The 22,225-nt window shown below is 48.3% G+C and overlaps 2 protein-coding genes across 3 annotated transcripts in view; one reads left to right on the forward strand and one right to left on the reverse strand.

Moving 5' to 3' along the window:
- TGM4 (transglutaminase 4) overlaps positions 1 to 11,909 on the forward strand; it is a 17,380-nt gene extending 5,471 nt beyond the window's left edge. Inside the window, 7 exon segments of the mRNA XM_024765303.1 lie at positions 4,324 to 4,453; positions 4,456 to 4,515; positions 5,986 to 6,267; positions 6,848 to 6,895; positions 6,898 to 7,069; positions 8,865 to 9,092; positions 11,638 to 11,909. Coding sequence (XP_024621071.1) covers positions 4,324 to 4,453; positions 4,456 to 4,515; positions 5,986 to 6,267; positions 6,848 to 6,895; positions 6,898 to 7,069; positions 8,865 to 9,092; positions 11,638 to 11,875 — 1,158 coding nt within the window. The 3' untranslated portion in view covers positions 11,876 to 11,909.
- Positions 11,695 to 22,225, reverse strand: part of ZDHHC3 (zDHHC palmitoyltransferase 3) — a 56,022-nt gene continuing 45,491 nt past the window's right edge. For both annotated transcript variants that reach the window (XM_024765280.1, XM_024765282.1), the window contains one exon: positions 11,695 to 14,801. In XM_024765280.1, coding sequence (XP_024621048.1) covers positions 14,544 to 14,801 — 258 coding nt within the window. In that variant the 3' untranslated portion in view covers positions 11,695 to 14,543. The remainder of the gene's footprint in view (positions 14,802 to 22,225) is intronic.

Below are 22,225 nucleotides of genomic sequence, written 5' to 3' on the forward strand. Positions count from 1 at the left end.
AAAAAAAAAAAAAAAAAAAAAAAAATTAGGGGGTATGTGTTAAGTTTCTGACATGGAACAAACACTTGTTAATGGCCTCTTTCTTCATTTCCCAAAACAACTGCTGCATTTGTCTGTCAAGCCAAAGCCTCCTGGAGACCATGGAGCTGAAGCACTCCACGCCAGGGTCCAGGACCCTGTGTGCTCTGGTAGGTGTGGGAGGCCTAGTCATGGCCTCCATCTCCCCTGCATGAACGTGCCGTTCGGTGCCCTGCCCTTTCTCTCCTAAAGCCTGCTCTGGGGAAAGCAGTGGCAGGGGGGCCCCTTGATTCCTAGAGACATCCCCTCATCTTGCCCATCAAGGACACATAGGGATGGACATGACCCCTAGTTCCAGCCTTTCCTCCTCCAGGAAGATCTCTGGCTGTGAAGCCAAGGCTTGGTCACTGCTGTTGGTCACACAGGTCTCAGATCAGAAGCCTCCTCTTCAGGGAGATTTTTCCTGGCTTCCCAGCCAAAGGAGCCTGCTGCTCTCACATCCACCTGCTGTCTTTTCTTCATAGCACTAGTCATTCCTGAAAGTGTTCGTGTGTTCCGTGTTTACTGTCTGACCCCCAGTACCCAACAACCGCTCCCCCCCCTCCCCCGCCGGCTGATACCACTTCTCAGACCAGAACATGAGCACCTGGTCCTGTGGGGACCAGGATCCCCAGCTCTTACAGGGATCCCACTTGTTTGAACTATAGCAGCTCTGAGAGTCCTTCATAAGTTTTTTAATCCAAATAATAATAAATCATAAATAATATTACAAAGAATACATACACTGAATCTCAGTATAAAAAATTCTGATAATACAGAAGCCTGTAGAGTAATTTTGCCCCAAATTTGATGCTGTCTTATACTGTTTACCAATTGCTCAGCAGTTATTAGGTCCCCCCCACCCAGCTGGACTGTAAGCTCTTTAAACTATACCTCAGTGCTAGGCCTGATTGACTAATCAAAGCTATCAAGAGATCTACATCTGCTGAAGTCTATTTTGAGTGCAGAACCCCAGCCCTGCAGCTTGGAGGCTGACCCCACGGCTTGACCTCTCCAAGCCTCAGCTTCCCCATCTGCAAATGGTATTCACATGGAATTTACATGGAATTCACTCTTCCTGCCTGCAAGCTGGGCTCCAGTTGGGTAAGCAAATTATTCCAGTTCCTTTGGGACTTTCCTGGGTTTAGGACTGAGAGTCCTGTGTCCCAGGAAACCCCTCAGTCCTGCCAGTAGGATGGCTGTCACCCCTGTCCACCTTGCCCAGAGCAGCTGTTCTCAAATGGTTTGGTCTCAGGTCCCTTTTACACTCTTACAAACTATTGAGACCCCAAATCACTTGTGTTTATGACTTCTTTTTTTTAAGGGAATTTTATTTTACTTTTTTTTGGCTGTGTGGGGTCTTCGTTGTTGCACTTGGGCTTTCTCTAGTTGCGGTGCGTTGCGGGGCTACTCTTCGTTGCAGTGCACGGGCTTCTCATTGCAGTGGCTTCTCGTTGCAGAGCATGGGCTCTAGGTGCGCAGGCTTCAGTAGTTGTGGCTCATGGTGTCTAGAGCACAGGCTCAGTAGTTGTGGCGCACGGGCTTAGTTGCTCCGCAGCAATGTGGGATCTTCCAGGACCAGGACTCAAACCCATGTCCACTGCATTGGCAGGTGGATTCTTAACAACTGTGCCACCAGCGAAGTCCCACGACACTTCTGCAAATATTTACCATTTCAGAAATTTAAACTGGGAAGTTTAAAATATATTTATTTAACTGATTCTAAAAGAATAATAAATTCAACACATTAACATAAATAAACACATTTTTGTGAAAAATAACTATTTTTGGAAGCCTAAAATATGTCAGGGGAGTGGCATTGTTTTACATTGTTCTAAATCTCTTTAATGTCTGGCTTAATAGAAATCAGCTGGATTTTCCTACCTGCTTCTGTATTCAATCTGTCCAGGGGCATTGTTTTAGTTGCAATATAGGAAGAAAATCTGACTTCCCCCAGATACGGAGGTGGAAAAGGCAGGCATATCTCCATAGCCTTTTCAGATAATGGTGGATAGTCTTCTTTGATTCTACACCCATGTGTAACAACTGGTGGTTTTGTAAAGTTGATCACTGTGTGGAATCTGAAATTAAGTCAATCCACTTTTCATCTTAGGTCTGTGTGGGAGAGAATGAGAGGGAGAAACACAAATAACGCCTGGGGTTTATTGCGCAAATCATTTGGGTCACAGACCTCGGGACAACCTGGCAAGCACCCCTGGAACACTCTCCAAGGCTCGGAGAGAGAGACAGGAGCCATGGGGCTGCTCTTGCCATCTGGGTGGTGGGCAGCTGTGTTCATCTCTAGGTGAGTCTTAAATGCCGCCTTGGTGGGGTGGCTGTGACTGTGTACCTGACCCAGGGGGATGCCCCCTCCGTGGTCGGGGCTACCACTCCCTCCTGGCCTGCCTGGTAGTTCCAAGTAAGTGACTGGTATTGTACCCATGGGGCCCTCTCGCTGGCCCTCAGGGGCCCAGGCACAGAGCACACGGTGCCCATGGAAGGATATGCCTGCTTCTGCCCCTTTACCACCAGGCCGAGTTCTCCAGCACAGGGTGGTGGGCTGGAGTGTGAGGAAGGAGAGGAAAGGGGACTGGGCTGCTGGCAGGCGAAGCTTGTACTGGTCTTGCTCTAGTTCTCAGGGGTGCGGGTGGACTTGCACCCTCTTTCCAAGCTGTGTGACCCCGGGCGAGGCTCTGAGCTTCTCTGGGTTTCTGTCGGCTCATCCTTGGGTTAATATGAGGACTCAGTAACGTGTAACAAGTATGTATTATGTATTATGCCTGACACGTGTGTACCTATTCCCAGGTGATTCTTATGTGTTGGAGTTTGGGAAGCAGTGGGCTAAGCCACTGCTTATTTTGAGGACACCAGCCCAGAGACATGGGGCAGGCGGCCCAAGGTTGCACAGCAAGGTGGTAGTTGAGTCAGCAACACTGACTCCCAGGGCAGTGCTCCCTCCCGACCTCTGGGCCTCTTTAGCCTGTGACCCAAGCTTGAGCACTCAGACCTCCCAGGTGTTGCGGCAGTCACTTCCGAGGTTAGGTTAGAAAAGATTCCATCGCATGTGAGGGAACCTCAGGACCCAAGCTGACTCTGGAGGCCTCCGCAGTAGGCCTGACAACTTTTCCCCTCCTGGGTCCCTGGTTACTGTTGCTCCTTCACCCCTAGAAATATGTTGCTGTCTGTGGGCCTGCAGGCGCTACTGTGAATCTGTGGCCACAAGGCAGGGCTTCTGGTCAGGGCTGCCTGACTAGCACTCCCACCCTGGGCAGGGGAACTGGATGAGCAGTTGGCGCGTTGGTTATCTGCTGCCATGTAACACGTTACCCCCAAATGTAGGGCCGTAACACAACAAATACTTATTATCTTGCAGTGTCTGCGGGTCAGGAATCCAGGCACGGTGCTCTAGCTCAGGGTCCTTCAAAGACTGCAGGCCTCTTGGGGCTCTCGACTGGGTTGGGCGCAGGCACTCACACCTGGCTGCTGGCAGTCTCAGGGCAGGGACATCAGTTCCTCACCATGTGGGCCCCTCCACAGGGCTGCTCACACCAGGTAGCTGACTACTGTCAGAGCCAGTAAGCGAGAGAGGGCGACCCTAGGATGGAAGCTGCAGCCTCTTTGTAACCTCGTCTCAGAAGTGACATCCCATCACTTTGCCGTGCTCTGTTGTCTAGAAGTGAGTCACTGGGTCCAGTCCACATTCTGGGAGAGGGGCTTCTGCAGGGAGGAGGAGGGCATTACTGGGGGCCCTCTTAGAAGCTGCCTACCACACCTGGGAAGAGGAATTCGCTTTGTTCCGTAGGAAATATAACACCGCCCATTAGGATTTTTGAAAGCATGAACATCTTTGGAGCCCAGCATCACTCCCCATCCCTCCCTGCCACCCATTGCTCTGTGGATGCGTGGGTCCAGGAGGCACTGACAGGCCGGGGCCACTAGTTGGGACAGGAGGAAAACATAAACATGTCATCTGCAGAACAACCCTAAAGGTAGAGGTTCTAATGATTACCATTTTACAGAGGAGGAAACTGAGGCACAGAGAGGTCAGCATGTGCCTCAGGTCAGCTGGCTGGTACGCTCCTTGGCCCTTTGTCCTGGTCCAACTGCACCCTCCCCATGTTCTGAGATGCTCTGTGGGGCCGCACTGGGGGCTGTGTGGCCAGGCTGGGCTAGGCTGCCAACACCTTGTTCCGCTGGGGGTGGGCACTGACCATCCCCCCTCGGGAAACCAGGGGCCAAAGGGAGAAGTACCAAGGGTGGGGCTGATCACCCCTGACTGGTGTCATCTCGGAGCTGAAAGCATTGGGCATCCCAGCACGCAGCATGACCGCCTATGATTCAGCCCGTGACACTGAAAATAGCCTCACGGTAGACACCTACCTGAATGAGACAGGCGAGCCATCTCTAGCATGACTGAGATTCCATCTGACATGTCTCTGCCCATCAGAGTGTATTCTTGTTGGTTTTGTGTCAGTCTTTCTTTAAGTAGGGCTTTCAGGCCTGGGGAGAGGCAAGCAGGCCTTGCACCTCTTTTTAAAAATGTCCTCATTGAGATTTTTGTATTATCTGACCAGCCGATTCAACTTGCTATGACCTTCAGTGCTTCCCAGTGCTCCCCAAATGAAATAGCAGTTCCTCACCTGGCCTTCCAGCCCCTGCAGAGTCAGCCTCCAGTTCCTTTCCTGACTTTACACCCCAACTGTGCTGCTCCCTCTTCCCTTAAATGGCTTCCCCACTCCAGACCTCTGCCTCTGCTTTCCCCATCTGCTACTTTCTTTTCTGAGGTCTCTGCTATCCACGTGCCCCTTGCCCCCCGCCCCCCAATGTGTGTTTTGTTTGTTTGCTGTTGCTGTTTGTTTGGTAACTTTCTTGACAGAGTTCTGCCAAGTCTGTATTCTTTGTTGTACGTGGCCGCTGAAGTCTCTGCTCAGTGGTCAGCTAATGACTGGACAGGAATTTCCATAAACGTCTTGGATTGGTAAGTCTCCTAGCTTTTGCCAAGTAGCTCTGTGTAAATTTGGGGTACACATTTAGTGCTCTGGCAGGCAGTTTTCAACTCTGCCTTACCCTTCACTTCCTGCCTGTGCAGGGACTCAGGGTCAGTCAGAGGTAACAGCTTATGGCCTTCTAGGTCTTTCCTGGGCATGTGCACAGCCCTACACATGCATGTGGCTTTCTAGATTCCCAGGAATCTGTCTGAGCTTTTCAAAGCCCCTATGGATGTTATTCAGCTTTTCCTTTTAAGTTTTTTGGTGAGCTTTTTCCCTCAGCTGTTACTGTTGCCTTAGGCAACTTCAATGACAAACAATGCCTTTTTTTTTTTTTTTTTTTTTTTTAAAAAATTATAAGGAGTGAGCTCTGAATCAGCTCAAAGATAAACCCCATGGGTTGGGGTTTCCAGGGGATTGCCAGAATGAGTTCCCTGTGGTGGATATTTGGAGATCCAACCCCTTCTTCTCCCTTCAGAGGTGATGAGGCTGCTGGTTTTCACTATGGTTGTGGTGCTGTTGGATTTTAAGGCTACTGTGGAGCTGGGGAGAAAGGGATGGGAATCAGCAAGTTAAAAAAAACATAAAACACTCTATTGTTACAGAGAATAAATGCTCCTCAGATAGTTGCAAGCCTTTGGTTAATTTCAAGCGTTCTGAAAAAGTTGATTTTGACCATTTTTGCCAATGTTCTCATTGCTTTTATGGAGGAGTGAATTTTCAGAGGTCTTTATTCGGCCATTCCCACTGACTGACGTCAGAATGTGCTATTTTTCAGGCATGGTGATTTGAACACCTATCTGTGAATTCATAGCCCTTGGGCCCCTGGAATGTCCCTGGAGTCCAGGCTGGTGGGTAGGCTGCTTCTGCTTCCGGGTGCATTGGGACATTGGGCCCGTGGAGGAGCCCTCTAAGGAAACTGCTTCTGGGTCTCATTCAGGCTCCCCTGAGGAGAGGGAGGTCATGGACCATGCCTTCTCCTTCCGCCGTTATGAGAGCGAGTACAAACTACCCCAAAAAGAGGACCTTCTTTAGATGTGTGTCCAGGCAGATCCTGTGCTGCTGGGAAACCCTATCAAGTTCACCATCACTCTCAAAAGAAAGACAGACAGCTACCCCAAAGACTGTCACATCTCGGGCTCCCTTGAACTGCAGACATACACGAGCAAAAACGCCACCAGCCTGGGCATCCTTCATAAGACCACGCAGAGGCAAGGTCAAGGTACTGGAACCATGGGCAAGAAGAGGGATCAGAGTCCCCACTATCTGAGATGCCCCTCTTCTCTGTGGACTATTTCCATACACTAACAAACTTGTGCATATGAGTAAACACAAACAAACATTTATTAAGTACCTACCACCTGGTAGTTACAAGGAATCTAGGCACAGAGAAAATGGGGGCCAAATAGACTACTAGTCCAGGAGCCTGGGGTCTATCACAGACTCAGAAATTAGGGGTGCTGGAAGTGTCATTAGAAGTCTTCTTTTATGATGGCAAAGATTTTATCTCAAGTGCCTAATCTAATCAATGGGTTGTGGGTACCCAGGGCAGTTGAGAATGGGCGGAAAGCCTCCAAAACAACTGTGATGTCTCCATGGACTCAGGATGGGAGCCTGGAGAACGCAGCCAATTATTATTCCACCTTGAGCCCAACTTCTTGTTTTCCAAAGACAGGAAGAGACTTACCCAAATAAACCCAGTTCCATCCATCTAGATTTCATCTAATTCTGTGCTTGATGATCACTCATTTGGGGGGGACTATAATAAATGACCACACTCCTCCTCTCTAGCTCTTTGGCAGCACCTGAAGAGACTCTGCCCTTGGACTCCAATACCTACATGGGCAGCCTATGTTTGATGATGAACCAATCATCAAAAGTTTCATAATTGCAGGAATTCTAGAGTCCAAGGAAACGACCGCCTCTCAGGAGTTTGCATCTTTCCAGTACCCTGAGCTCCCTGTAGAGGTTAGCCACCTGCAGGCAGAAGGGTCTCCTGGCTGGAGTTCGGCCTTGGCTTGCGGGTGGGGCCCTAAGAATCCTGGAGGGACCCCTGGTTGGCTTATTCTTTAGATCAATTGTATTCCTAAGAAAAATGACACCTTGCTTTTCCAAATAATTATTTCTGGAGAAGTGATGGATCAAACAGTTTTTTTTTTTTTACATTTTTGGTCAACTAAATTCTTAACATTTTAATTTTTGGAATAAGTAATTACTTGCACATTGTACAAAATTCTAAAGATGCAAAAGTTACAGGGGCCCACCCTCCTGGAAGGCAGTTAGCGGTCTTTCACTACCGCTAATGAAAGCGGTAATGAAAGCGGTCTTTCATTACCGCTTTCATTACCACTGGCAGAATTGGCCAGCCACTTATCGGCACTTACATCTTCTAAAATGCCCTGCACATCCCACTTGCCACCCTCACCCAAGTGGCTTAGCAGAGTATTTCTTCCACCTCCTGAGAGAAGTCTGGGAAAACGCACCTCTCTCCAGGCAGTCATGGTTCCAGGGATGTTTGAGGTGCCTTTTTTTTTTTTGGTAATCTTTTATTTTTATTCATTTATTTTTATATTTATTTTTGGCTGTGTCGGGTCTTTGTTTCTGTGCGAGGGCTTTCCCTAGTTGCGGCAAGCGGGGGCCACTCTTCATCGCGGCGCACGGGCCTCTTCACTACGGCGGCCTCTCTTGTTGCGGAGCACAGGCTCCAGACGCACAGGCTCAGTAGTTGTGGCTCACGGGCCTAGTTGCTCCGCGGCATGTGGGATCCTCCCAGACCAGGGCTCGAACCCGTGTCCCCTGCATTAGCAGGCAAATTCTCAACCACTGCGCCACCGGGGAAGCCCTGAGGCGCCTTTTAACAGGCGCTCTCGCTTTGCCTGGCTGGCCTGCCTTTTAAGTGGCTCTGACGGTATTTCAGGAATTAAGACGTTTTAGCTAATATATCTGCGTTGCCAAAGGCACGGAGAAACCACAGGGTGTTGGTGGGGAGTGGGAACTGTTTCGGAAGAGCTAGATATTCGGATGAATGTTACAAATGAGGTGAAGCCTGAAAAATGCAAAACATGATGTAAGCCCAGGGGATCCCTGGGTGGAGGAGGGGCACCAGGCCTGAGGTGTGGGTCCGAGGAAGAGGGCTCATCCAGGGCCAGGTGGGGGAAGTGGTTACACCAGTGTCAGGTGCTCTGGCCAGATTAGAGGTAGGGGCACTCTGAGGGAAGAACAGAGCTTAGCTTCAGTTCTGCTTCTTTCTCTGGGCTGCTCTGTGAGGCAACTTGACTGACAGGCCCCTTTTGGGATTTGGGGTCTTGTCTGTGAGGAGGTATGATATCCAAGGGTATGGAAGGGAGCCCTGGTGTGGTGGGCGGGAGCCTGTGTATTAACCCTGGAGCTCGGGAAGGGCATCTATGGGAATCCTCCCTCACAAATGTTCCTTGTTTAAAGGGCCTTTCTGGGGAAGCTCCTTGCAACCGTCTGTCTTGCTAGATGGGGCATCTCAGAACCACAGGCTGCAGATGGGGCTGGGTGGTGCAGGACGGTCCTTAGTTTGGTGAAGAGGGATCCTGCTTAGGGCTGAAAAGAGGCCAAGATACAGGTCAGGCTTGAACTCTGGTTGGCATGGGATGACATATCTTGAGATCCTTAAAAGAGAGTCTGACAAAGCTCAGGATGTCAGGTTATTTATACATATACATGATTGCTGGCAACACCAGAAGCTAAAGAAAGGCATGGAACAGATTCTCCCCTAAAGCCTTCAGACAGACAGACAGACAGACACACACACACACACACAATTTTCCTGGCTTGATATAACGCATCATTTTGGTTCTATTTCTCTGCTTTAACTTACCATGAAAACATGTACCTGACTCACACACCTTCTCCCCCTCTTCTCATCCCCGCCCCACCACAGCTGCCTGACACAGGCAGAATTGGCCAGCCACTTATCGGCACTTACATCTTCTAAAATGCCCCGCACATCCCTTTGACAGACACCAAGTCCTCTGTGGAAAGCCTGGGCGTCTCCCTGCTGCAGACCATTGACCAAGGGTGAGTCCACTTAAGCTGTTCTTACAAACAGTGCAGAAAATCTCTCCAGGACATAGATCTTTGCTCATGTGTGCAGGTATTTCTGAGATGTGAATTCACAGTAGGGGGATATAGGGTCAAAATATAGATACATTTTGCTAATGCCAAATTGCTTTGGGAAGAGATTGCATTGATTTATTCTCCACCGACAGATCTTTTTGATTTTTGCCGATATAAATGGTTGAATAATTTCACTGTTGTTTTAATTTGCATTTCTATTTGTGAGGCTGAATATTTTTATGTTAGTTAACTATCTCCTGTGAATTGCTTGTTCATATCCTTTACCTATTTTGAGTCATTAAGTTGTTCGTATTGCGTGTAGTCTTTATACAGAAAAGTGTTATTGCTGCAAATCATTTGTCTTTTTTTAACCTCTAAATGCCTTTCACCACTAGAACTTTGCCATTTTAATGTAGCCAAATTTGTTAATTCCTTCCTTTAGGGATACTGGGTTTCATGTCACCCCAAGAATGTGTTTTCTATGCTTTTTCTAAAACTTTTGGCTTTATACTATTAGGCACCTGGAATTTAATTTTTTAGCGTGTGGAGTGATGTAGATAGAGCTCCAACTTTCTCAAATAATCTATCATTTCCTAGTGTTTTGAAATGCTGCTTTCATACATCTGGGTCTCTGGACTCTTTAATTTGCTTATTTATCTTCTCCTACTGCAATGTCATACCATCTAAAGTATTGTAGTTCTATAGTACATATTGATACGTAGTAGGCAAATGCTCCTCACCACTGTTTTTCTTGTCCATAGAACTTTTAAAAGCTGTTGGGATTGAGATTGGCACTGCATTGAATTTACCAAGTTATCGGGGGGAGAGTCATGCCAAGTGACTACGCTGAGTCTTCCCATCTAGGCATGTGGGATACTGTTCCATTTATTCAGGTCTTCTTTGTTACATTTAGAAAAGTTTTATTGTTCATACACAATTTGCACATTCCTAGTTGGATTACTTGCAAGATGTATTTATAGCTTTTGTGAATGAAATATTTTTCATTATATTTTGTACTTGCTTGCTGGACTATATGGAAACTATTGACTTTGATACGCTGATAGATCTAGCAAAGGACTTGACCAAACTCTAATGCTTTGTTCCTGAACGAAGGTTTCTGATGGTCTGTTTCTTATAGGGTGTCTGAATATTCCAAGGAAAAACCAGTAAACTACTGTTTTCCTTAGACCTTAAGATACAGACAAATTAACTGGGGGAATATTGTTAAAATGTGTATTCTGATTCAGCAGGTGGGGTTGGAGGCTCAGAATCTGTCTCTAACAGGGCTCCCAGGTGATACCAGTGTTGCCAGTAGTGTGGCCCCCAGAGCACATTTTAGTAGCGAGAGGCTAGATGATACGTTTTCTGTGATCCATCATAAAACAGATGTTCCTCTTGGATTTCATATGAAACAACTGTTGCTAATACCCATGGAGCAAGAACATCTGTAAATGCGGGCAGGATTCCTAGGAGGGTTTGTGAAATGTCAGAGCTGGAAGAGCCCCTGGAAGCTGGTTTAACCACCTTGCTTTACATCGGAGAATAGTGAGGCCCAAAGAGGTGGTGGAGTCATCTAAAGCATCAGAGCTGTGTCCCAGATCAGGTAAGTGCCATACCGGGGCCAGTTTATTCTAACTAGCCAGGGGACTGGCCTTTAGCTAGCCTCAGAAACTGAACCTCAGTTTCCTCATCTATAAAATGGGGATAATAATACCTGTTCACCGCATGGCACATCCGTGAAAGTCAAATGGGCCAAACAGCAAGAGGAAAATGGACAGAGAATGGTCTGAGTGCCTAAGAGGACCCAAGTCTGTCTGGCTCCAGAGGTCATGCTTGTTTCTGGCCCTTTGTCTTCCCCCAGGGTGATGGTGAGTGAAGAGGAAGCCTATAGACCCAGGGGGCACAGACTCAAACAGTAACAATGGGGACAGTGGGGTGTTGTGGACAAACAGGAACAGGAAGGACCGTGGTAAACAGGAGTGGGTGCTGCCACTCAGCTCATCTAACAGACTGTGCAGGAACGTGGGCCCCGCACTTCTGGATCTTCTGACCTTTCAGAATAAGCTAGAGGAGTGTGTGTGTTCTTCTACAATGTAAAGCTCCTGGGTCTTAAAATGCGGCAATTAATTTAAGTTGTAAAAATCACTGTGTGGATCAGACACAGCAAGTCAGAGGTTAAACTTGTCCTTAGCTTGTCAGTTTATAAACAGTGCTGCCAACAGCTGAGATGCTACTGGCACCCCTGCCCCGCCCCGGTGCCATGTTCCAACCCTGACAGGCTGCATCTGACTCTCCAGCATGGGTTTAATCATCAGTATTCATCAAAAGCTCCCTAGGTGCTTCTCACAGCACCCAGCATGGATGCCTACGTGCTGTGTCCAGCAATGGCCAGGACCCTTCAAAGAGGCTGAGCTGAGGTTGGGACTCCTGGTTTCTCACACAGCTTACTTCCCCTCTCCTGCAACATCCTCAGCTGGAGGCATGTCTGTGTGTCTGAATTTTCCAGGACGGTGAAGCCAGGTGAGACCGTTAGATTCCAAATAAAAGGCATCCCAACAATAGCTGGACTTGAGAAATTTATCAAGTTTAGTTCCAATCAGGTGAAAGAGGTTCATGCTGAGAAGACTGTTCTCGTGACAACTAGCCTTTGCCTGATGCCTTGGAAAGAGGCAGCAGCTCTGACTGGCTCTAAGCCTTGGTTGAGCGTTTCAGCATTTCCTGCTTTGGGATTAGCTTTCAGATAATTAGATTTTATTACTCATTAGATTTCAGATGATTAGATTTGATTACTCACATGAGGGCAGATTCAAGAGCCAGCTGGGTGAAAGTTAGTGTTCAAAGGCCAACACAAATCACAGGCAGCAGGACCCACTAGGCCGGGTCATGTGGAATCACAGGGTAGCCTGTTGACAGCTAGAAACGCCCAGCCTGGGCCACAGAACCTCACCTCCCTGCCTTGAGTCGTGGCCTCAAAGAGCAGGGCCACCACTACCTGCAGTCAGAACCAAAGGCGTCCACAGCCACAGAGTCCCTCCCTGGAGACACAGGCTATCAGAAGCTGCTGCCCACTTGCCCCGTGAGGAGGGACCACCTCTTCAGCCCCAGAGTTCATCAGCCCTGGAAGCACCAGCCAAGTAGAGTCTTCTGCCAGAACTGGGCTGGGCCTGCTGGAAATATATTCTCTCCTCACTCCTCCTCCTGCCTGAAATCCCACCCCTCTTCCTTCCCTGAGGGGGTCCTACCCCAGGAAGAGCAGGTAGACGGGGCTTTTCCCTCGGATCTCTGCACACACCGGGCCTGGGCCTGGGCCTGCCTGCCAAACCAGAAGCAGGACTGAGGGCCAAGTGCTGTCTGTTCACCTTTGACTTTCGACAACTTCAGGCAACTTGAAACTATGGCACGTAAAACCCAACTTCACAGCCCCTACGCTTCCCCATGGTTGGTGAGCCTTCGAGGCACCTGTAGTGTAGTAGCCATGTCCAGTCTTCCATGTGGAAGCAGCCCCAAACCCTTGGTGGCGGCAGATGGCCCAGTGGTCCCTCCTACTTGATGACTGATGGTGTTGGTAAGTTAAAATCAGGAACCTTCAAGGGGGCCAATGCGGGGGTGGGGGGATGAGGGAGGGAGGGAAGAAGATGGTGAACGGCCCCACCTCTCCTGGTGAGGGAGCCTGCATACCTGCTCCCTCCATACAGCCCCTGAACCTTCTCCAAGGAAGCCACAGCCTCCTCACCTGGTCCCATCCAGACATTTCACTCTCACTCTAACACCTGAACCTCCAGGCAGCGTTGGGAGTGATCGGAGAGCACCCCTACCCCTCATACCAGGCAGGCCCATCCCAGGCCCTTACCCTGCTGAGCACTCCCAGCTCACACGCGGTGAGGACAGCCAGCCCTGTGCTCCCCAGACATGCTGCTGGACCCCAGGTCCCCTTTTCAGGAAGGCCTTCCCTTGGGAACCATCTTGGATGTGGCCCTAGATGTGGTCTGTGAATTTGCTGATCCTGTTGCTTCAGTTCCTTTCTCTCATGGCCAAGGAGGTAAGATCCATCCCTCTGTACCTCCCATTCACTCCCTGATCCCCAGGAATAAAGCTGCCTTTGTGACCCTGTGGGCCTCCACCTCGGGGTGCAGAGGGGGCAGGCCAGCCAGAGGGGTCCTGACTTGGACCAGACCCAGGAAAAGAAGGGTGTTAAACAAGGGTGCCCCTTCCTGACCTTTGGGATAAAGAGGACATCCCAAGGGGTGCCCCACGTCTGCCTTGCCCACCACCTCATCTCACCAGTGCTGGTGGCCCCATAGGGCTGGCCTGGAAGCAGAGCTGTGGGCCGCAGCACAGGGACCCAACAGAGATGCCCTCTCTGGTAGGGTGTGTGTGTGTGTGTGGCGGGGGGCTGTTTCAGTCTGCAGGCCCTTGCCACCACCCATCCTTTCAGAGAGACACGATGGGCACTGTCTTGGGAGAACTGGCCTAAAACATTCAGGCCAGATTTCTGGTCAGTTCTGCCCATGTGGGTGGTTAGACTCCCTCCAGGACGGACAGTTAAATGCAGTTCTCATAGGGGAGGTCAGAGTTCTGGTAGCTCTAAACAGGTTCTTCCTCCCGACCCGCCAGTGGGAATGGACCGATTTTTAGCCACAAGGCAGGACACCTCCGAGCTGACTCAGGGATTCTAGTATCTATAGAACGGGAGCTAAGTTTGGGTGTTACTGTCATAACTCAGGCTTGCTTCCAACCTCGGCATGTCCCGTGTGTGTGTGTGTATAGCCTGCTGTTGGAGTCTTCTCCCAAACCAAGCCTGAGCCCTGAAGGTAGCTGAGGCCGCCATGTCTTTCTGCTAGTTTAGGCAGGCACCAGGGGGAAGCCCTTTCGGGGGAGTGACCAGAATCCTTTCAGCCTTTCCAGGTCCATCTCTCCTGATGCCAGTGTCCCACCCCAGGTTCCCAAGGCCAGCCCTGCTCTGTTCTTCCATCACAACCACACAGCCTTAGTTCTCAAAAGCCAGGAGCCTGGGCCCCAACCTTCTCAAGAGAAGACAGACCTCCCAAGAAAGGACAGAGGCCAGTTCTTTTCTGCCCCCAGGCTGCCCTATTCAGAGCTTCCTCTGCTGGGTGAGGGTGCACAGGCTGTGAAGGGCGCCCAGCCTCGGAGAATGGTTCCTGACAATCCCTCATGGGCAGATGAGCTCAGAGCAAGTTTCTCATCTTCCTCTGTCACCCCTAGTCCACCCCCATCCCCGACCTGGTCCAACGTGGGGAGAGGGAGGAGGGGTCAGAGGACGGCAAGGCCGAGGGGGTGGTGTGAAGGGAGCAGCGGGTGCAGGGGAGCGAGTGGTGCGCAGGAGCCCTGTGGCGACGACGCCGGCACGTAGGATGATGCGGCTGCCTGGCGCCTGGCCCTCTCCCCACAGTATCATTCATCTATCACCTCCACAGAGTCCTCGTCCTTCCTCTGCTCTGAGTGCTCCTCTGTTGTTTCTGTGTTCTCAGTGTCTGACAGCGATGCCACCTGTCGCACCCAGTCACTGTCACTGAGAGGCTTTGGATGACGCAGTCCGGAGAAGGGGTTGAACCAGTTCAGGGAAAAGTCCCCACCAAAGGTCTCTTTGACTGACTTCCAGCTGCTTGTGCGTTCCCTGGGCTGGTGCTTTCGTTTGAGGCGCTCAATGCCCTGGAGGGACAATGGGATAAAGAGGGTCAGCGTGGGACAGCCGTGCGCCATCTAACACACCCCAGGTCCCGGCACAGCAGAGCACCAAGGCCCAGAGCCAGGGGCTCCCAGAGGGTGGGGAGGGGCTCGGAGCAGCACAGCAAGCAGGGCCTATGTTTCCCACCAACTGCCCTCCTTTCCTTCCACAGGAGCAAGGGTGCCCGGCCAGCTGCTGCGCAGTGACCAGGCTGCCCAGTGGCTAAGGGCCAAGGAGTAACATCTCAGGCCTCTGCAGGCATGAGCTGGGCCACCTGTCCGGAGACCACCCAGAAAGACAACCCCTCCCCAAGTATCCTGGGCCACTCCCCCTACAGCAGGCGCAGCAAACCCAGCACGAAGGAGGATGATGCGGTTAAGGGGGAGAGCAGGAGACACACGAAGCGTGAGGTGAGGAAGCAGAGGTGTGCACAGCGAGTGCCAACATGCAGCGGGCAGCTGGAGGGTGCATGGGGCCGCTGCGAGGGGGCAAAGGCTGGCGTCGAAACTGCACATGCAGTAGACATGCCCTGTGGCCTCTCCTGAGCTGCCCACTCACCTGCCTCTGGGTGTCGGCTGCACCAGGCCACAGAAGAGGGTGTTGGGAAGGGGGAGAAGCCAAAGGAGTTAAAGGCACAGCCAGGCCAGCTCTCCAGGCCCACCACACCCTCTGCAGAGGCTTTACCCCCACTGGGGCTCTGCCTCCTCCATCTCTTCTGGAAGCCAAGGAGATTTGTCGTGGGCTTCCCAGGCACAGGTACTGCTCACTGACAGCACTTTCCACCTCGGAATGACCTCTGAGTACCTAGTTCTAGGTCTTCTCTTCTTTTCCACACAAGATCCTTACATAACGAGCATAATTCTTTCTGTTGTGCAGAAGGAGAAACTGAGATACACGTACAGACTGAGATCTGGCCACACCTGGGCCAGTTCCTCTCCACCACTCTTTCTTCCCACACCATCTCAGAGGTTTAAGTTTCTTGGCTTTTGGAAAAATGGTAGGTTAAAGAACCTGATCTCAAAGTATCTCCTCATAAGATACTTCCTAATTACCGAGGGTAAAACAGTACCTTTACAGTAAGGAAACTTCGCAGATATAACTTTAACCAATTGAAGTTAACATCACCAATAATGAAATGTATCAACATCACGTGCCCTCCGATACGGTGCCCCAAGAAGGACAGAACATCACTTCACTGGTTTTCCTGCCCCAAAGGCATAATCTCAATCTAATTATGTGAAAACATCAGACAAATGCAGATGTCAGGATATTCCACAGAATATCTCCAACGGGATCAAAGTCTGATGAAATTGTTTTGGAACCAGACAGAAGTAGTGGTTGTACAATATTATGAACGTACTAAATGCCACCGAACCACACACTTTAAAATGGTTGCTTTTATGGTTGCTTAAATTCAATCTAGTTGAATTTAACCTCAACTAGAAAGAGGATCAGGTTCCTGAAAGAGAAAGACTGAGGAGGAACTAAAGACACAGGACAAATGATGCAATGTGGCATCCTGGAACAGAGAACGATACTAGTGGGACAACTGGAGAACTCTGAATAAAGTATATAGATTAGTTAATGGTATTGTATCAGTAAATTTCCAGGTTTTTATATTTGTGTTATGGTTTTATAAAATGTTTACATTTGGAAAGACTGATTGAAAGGCATATGGGAGCTCTTTGTACTATTTTTACTGATTTTTTTTTTTTTGGTTAAGTCTGAAATTATTTCTCAATAAAAAGCTAAGAAAAATCTGAGACACGATTTATGCAATACAGTCTTGAACACAGATTAATAATGAGAAGTTGGAAACAATCAAAATGTCCTATAATGATGGCTAAGTAAATTATTCTATAAAGCACAGCACTATGCAGTTATTGAAAGTGGCATCAACGACAAGGGCCTAATTTTCAAAATATACAAACAGCTCATACAACTCAACAACAAAAAACAAATAACTCAATCCAAAAATTGGCAGAAGGCCTAAATAGACATTCCTCCAAAGAAGACATATAGATGGCTAGTAGGCACATGAAAAGATGCTCATCATCGCTAATTATTAGAAAAATGAAAATAAAAACTGCAGTGAGGTATCACTTCACACTGGTCAGAATGGCCATCATCAAAAAGTCTACAAATAATAAATGCTGGAGAGAGTGTGGAGAAAAGGGAAACGTCTTAACACTGCTGGTGGGAATGTAAATTGGTATGGAAAACATACCAATGGCTGCTATGGAAAACAGTATGCAGGTTCCTCAAAGAACTAAAAATGGAGTTGCCATATGATCCAGCAATACCACTCCTGGGCATATACCCAGACAAAATTATAATTTGAAAAGATACATGCACCCCTATATTCAAAGAAGCGCTATTTACAATAGCCAAGACATGGAAACAACCTAAATGTCCATCGACAGATGAATGGATAAAGAAGATGTGGTGGGGAGATACACACACACACACACACAATGGAATATTACTCAGCCATATAAAAGAATGAAATAATGCCATTTGCAGCTACATGGATGGACCTAGACAAATACCATATAGTATCATTTAAATGTGGAGACTAAACTATAACACAAATGAACATATCTAAGAAACAGAAACAGACTCACAGACACAGAGAACAGACTTGTGGTTGACAAGCGGGAGGGGAGGTGGGAGAGGGAAGGATTGGGAGTTTGGGATTAGTAGATGCAAACTATTATATATAGAATGGATAAACAACAAAGTCCTATTGTATAGCACAGGGAAGTATATTCAATAACCTGTGATAAACCACAATGGAAAAGAATGTGAAAAAGAATATATATATACATGTATAACTGAATCACTTTGCTGAACAGCATAAATTAACACATCGTTGTAAGTCAACTATACTTCAATAAAATTTAAAAATGAAGTGGCATCAATACAGTCTTACATACACTGGAAAGTCCTGTCCACGTGGTGACAAGGGAAGAAAGCAAAGTTGCATCTGACATCATTGTGGAACCTGGGGTTTGGGATTTTATTTTATTTTTTAAAAATTAATTAATTAATTAAACAGCTGAGTTGGGTCTTTGTTGCTGCGCACGGGCTTTCTCTAGTTGCAGCAAGTGGGGGCTACTCTTCATTGCAGCGTGCGGGCTTCTCATTGCAGTGGCTTCTCTTGTTGTGAAGCACGGGCTCTAGGCGCCTGGGCTTCAGTAGGTGCAGCACGTGGGCTCAGCAGTTGCGGCACATAGGCTCTAGAGCGCAGGCTCAGTAGTTATGGTGCAGGGTCTTAGTTGCTCCACGGCATGTGGGATCTTCCCGGACCAGGGCTCGAACCTGTGTCCCTTGCATTGGCAGGCAGGTTCTTAACCATTGCACCACCAGGGAAGTCCTGGGGATGGGATTTTAGATTTGATTTATTTCTGTAGACTTCCCACATGTTCCAAGTTTTCACCAAGAAGCAGATGTGACTTTTATAATAAGAACAGAAAAGCTGTTTCAGAAAATGGACCTTATTGACACAACTCTTGAGGGAACCTCACGTGGGTCTGGGGCACAGGATGCTGTGCTATTCACGGTCCGGCCCCTCACCAGGCCTCCCTCCTTAGCGGGAGCGGCAATGGCCAGCTGAGTGACTTGCTTTGGGGATTCTGGGTTCCTTTCCTGGGTGATCATTTGCAGCCTGTTGAGAGAGGCGTTCTAACCATGACTGCAGGGGTGCTGGGATGTGGCCACTTGGCAGACCAGGCTGCAGAGGGGACACCCAGAAATGACAGACTGGCTGGGTCTGCACTGACTGAGCTCACTCAAAGCCGTGACTGTGGGTCCTTACAACCACCCTGAGAGGAGGCGGGTGTTAGTACTAACGCTCATTATAGGGGAAGACGGGTTCTGAGAGGCTGTGACAGCGGCCGAAGCTCATCCTGCTGGTTGTGCCTCAGAACCAGGAAGAGAACTGGTGTGTTCTCTCTGCCCAATGCATTTTCAATTCTACTGCAAATCCTCACTCAAAGGCAGAGAAAAGCTGCAGAGGGAAATGAAGCAAAAGAGCCCACAGGACAACACAGATGGAAAGATATATCATGTTCTTATATTGGAAGAATTAATATTGTTAAAATGACCACACTACCCCAGACAATCTACAGATTCAACGGAATCCCTATCAAATCCCTGTCTCCTAGAGCAAAGGAAATAAAAGCAAAAATAAACAAGTGAGACCTAATTAACCTTAAACGCTTTTGCATGCCAAAGGAAATCCATCGACAAAACAAAGACGATCTACAGAATGGGAGAAAATATTTGCAAATTATATGACCGATGAAGGGTTAATATTCAAAATATATAAACAGCTCATACAACTCAATAGCAACAAACAAACAAACAAGCTGCTTAAAAAATGGGCAGAAGACCTGAATAAACAGATCTCCAAAGAGGACATGCAGATGACCAACAGGCACGTGAAAAGATGCTCAACATCACTAATCATCAGAGAAATGCAAATCAAAACTACCATATCACCTGTAAGACTGGCTATCATCGAAAACAATACAAATAACAAATGTTAACAAGGATGTGGAGAAAAGGGAACATTTGTGCACTGTTGGTGGGAATGTAAATTGGTGAAACCACTGTGGAAAACAGTATGGAGGTTTCTCAAAAAACTAAAAATATAACTACCATATGACCCAGCAATTCCACTCCTGGATATATATCTGAAAGAAACAAAAACATTGATTCAAAAAGTTACCGCAGGGCTTCCCTGGTGGCGCAGTGGTTGAGAGTCCGCCTGCCGATGCAGGGGACACGGGTTCGTGTCCCGGTCCGGGAAGATCCCACATGCCGCAGAGCGGCTGGGCCCGTGAGCCATGGCCGCTGAGCCTGCGTGTCCGGAGCCTGTGCTCCTCAACGGGAGAGGCCACAACAGTGAGAGGCCCGCGTACCGCAAAAAAAAAAAAAAAAAAAGTTACCGCAATGTTCAAAGCAGCGCTATTTACAATAGCCAAGACATAGAAGCAACCTAAATGTACGTCAACAGGTGAATGGATAAAGAAGATGTGGTATATATACACAATGGAATATTACTCAGCCATAAAAAAGAACTTTGGCCATTTGCAACAACATGGATGGGTATTATGCTAAGTGAAATAAGTCAGACAGAGAAAGACAAATACTGTATGATATCACCTCTATGTGGAATCTAAAAAATACAAAAAAACAGGAAATATAACAAAAAAGAAGCAGACTCACAGATATAGAGAACAAATTAGTGGTTACCAGTGGGGAGAGGGAAAAGATGAGGGGCGATATAGGAGTAAGTTATTAAAGGTACAAACTGTTCTGTATAAAATAAGCTACAAGGATATATTGTACAACACAGGGAATATAGCCAATATTTTATAATAATTATAAATAGAGTATAACCTTTAAAATTTTTCAATCATATATTGTAACATATAATATTGTACATCAACCATACTTCAATAAAAAATTTTTTTTAATTAAAAAAAAAAAGAGAGCCCACAGGATGATGATTTTCCCCTGTGGTGGTGTGTTCCCAGAAGAGCACTTGGTCTCTACTCAACCTCCTCAGCAAGCTCGTAAAAATGTTCCAGATGGAGCCTGGCCTGCCCACCAGATGAACCTCCTCAGCAGTTAAGTAAACATCCAGGAGTGTCAGCTCTGGGTTTGAAGAGGAGAAACTATTCCAAACGAATCTGATGCCTAAGCAAGGCTGAGGGTCTGGACCCTCAGGTTCAGGAGGAGCCAGTGGGGTTTCTTTTTCCTGGCAGGATGCAATTTTGAGTTCTGTGTGGATATAAAGGCGTCCTGAAGGCAGAGTTTCAAGCTGGAGGTTTGCGGAGGCAGCAGTGATACCCACTTTAGGCTCATGCAGACAAGAATTGTTGATCCCTGGTAAGGGGGCAACAGCCTAAACCAGCACCTCTTGCAGGGAGTGTGTGACTTGGGCCTTTTGGGCCTGGTCTCCCTGGGTGACACATGAGCTGTGATCTATAAACAAACTCACGAATGCCCCAGAATGAATGTACCAGGACTGCGGCTCCCTAGCAGGTAGAGACCCAGGCACATGCTCTGTAAGGCCTCAGCTAAGGCCCACGGAGCAAGAGCAGGAGGTCCCCCTGCTCCCTGCATCTCAGACATAGAAAGTCGGAGGTGCTGCAGCTTATGCAAATGTGTCCTCCCCAGAGGTGGCCAGACAACTCTCTCATCAGTGGTTTCACATCTTTTTAGTGCAGCCCACAATAGGAAATACACTTCCGTTGCATGTGAGCGCGCGCGCGCACACCCGCCCCACTCCCCCCGGAAGTTTCATGAAACAATATGTATTTTACAAGGTGCAATGCATTATTTTTTATTTCTTTAAAAAAATTCGGTTGCAAACCAATACAGTGATCTCACACATCATGAACAGTTGTGTACATGGTCTGAAAGTACAGCTTCAACAGAGCTAACATTCCCTAAAGCCATACAATGTGCCAGACACCATCCTAACACTTACATTCATTTCTCTCTTTGAATCCTCACAGCAATTTTGTGATTTAGATTATCTCCCTGATTTTACAGACGAGAAAACTGAGGCTTAAGTAAATTACTGCCTAAGGTCACACAGGAAGGAAGTAGCTGAGCAGGGATTTGAACCAAAGACCAAGGCCAGGGCCCAAGGCCCCATCACCCCATGACCTCAGCTGCAGAAATTCAGGGCATCCTTTATGTCCACGTCAGAGCACGTTGTCTTCCCCCCGAAGGTTTTTGCAAACACTATTCTGCAACACTTTTCATAATTCCTTGGATCGGCGTCATCAGCTCCCGTGTGCGCAGATGAGGGATCCCTGGGACTCACTCGGTTTTGCTAGGGTAATCACGAGGCTCAAGTCATTAATGAGTTTTTCTTGAGAAAGCGGGGTGGGGGAATGAAGTCTTTGGTTTGGGAGAGTAGACTCGTCAGTGGCTTGTTTTTGTTTCACTGTGAATCCTTTATCCTTTGTTAGGCGATTCTCAGGCAGATATGTATTTAAAAGATACAAGAAAAAGCCACATGGGTGTTGAGGTCCACAGATGGAAACCAAAGGCCAGGACATTCATGTGCGTGGCTGCGCCAGGCTCTAATCACTCACTGGCCACTGCTCCCACTGGGAGGACCCTGGCTTCACTCTGTCTCATCTCCTTTTGGGATGGTTCTTCACCCAAAGGGCCCCTTGGTCCAGAAACCAGTTGGCCAGATAAGATGTGGAGAAAGATTGCTGGACAGACTTAACAGTTTGGCTCTCCTTCTAACAAATACTTTCCTTGTCTTCTCAGCATTCATTGGCTGGGGAGGCCGCTGGTTATGAGGGAAGAGGGGCTCACAGTGGGCACAGCCCACCCAGCACCACACTGAGCCCCGCAGCACACAGGATCGCTTAAT

This window comes from Neophocaena asiaeorientalis, unplaced genomic scaffold (assembly GCF_003031525.2).
Source record: "Neophocaena asiaeorientalis asiaeorientalis breed wild unplaced genomic scaffold, Neophocaena_asiaeorientalis_V1.1 scaffold409, whole genome shotgun sequence".
NCBI classification, from domain to species: domain Eukaryota; kingdom Metazoa; phylum Chordata; class Mammalia; order Artiodactyla; family Phocoenidae; genus Neophocaena; species Neophocaena asiaeorientalis.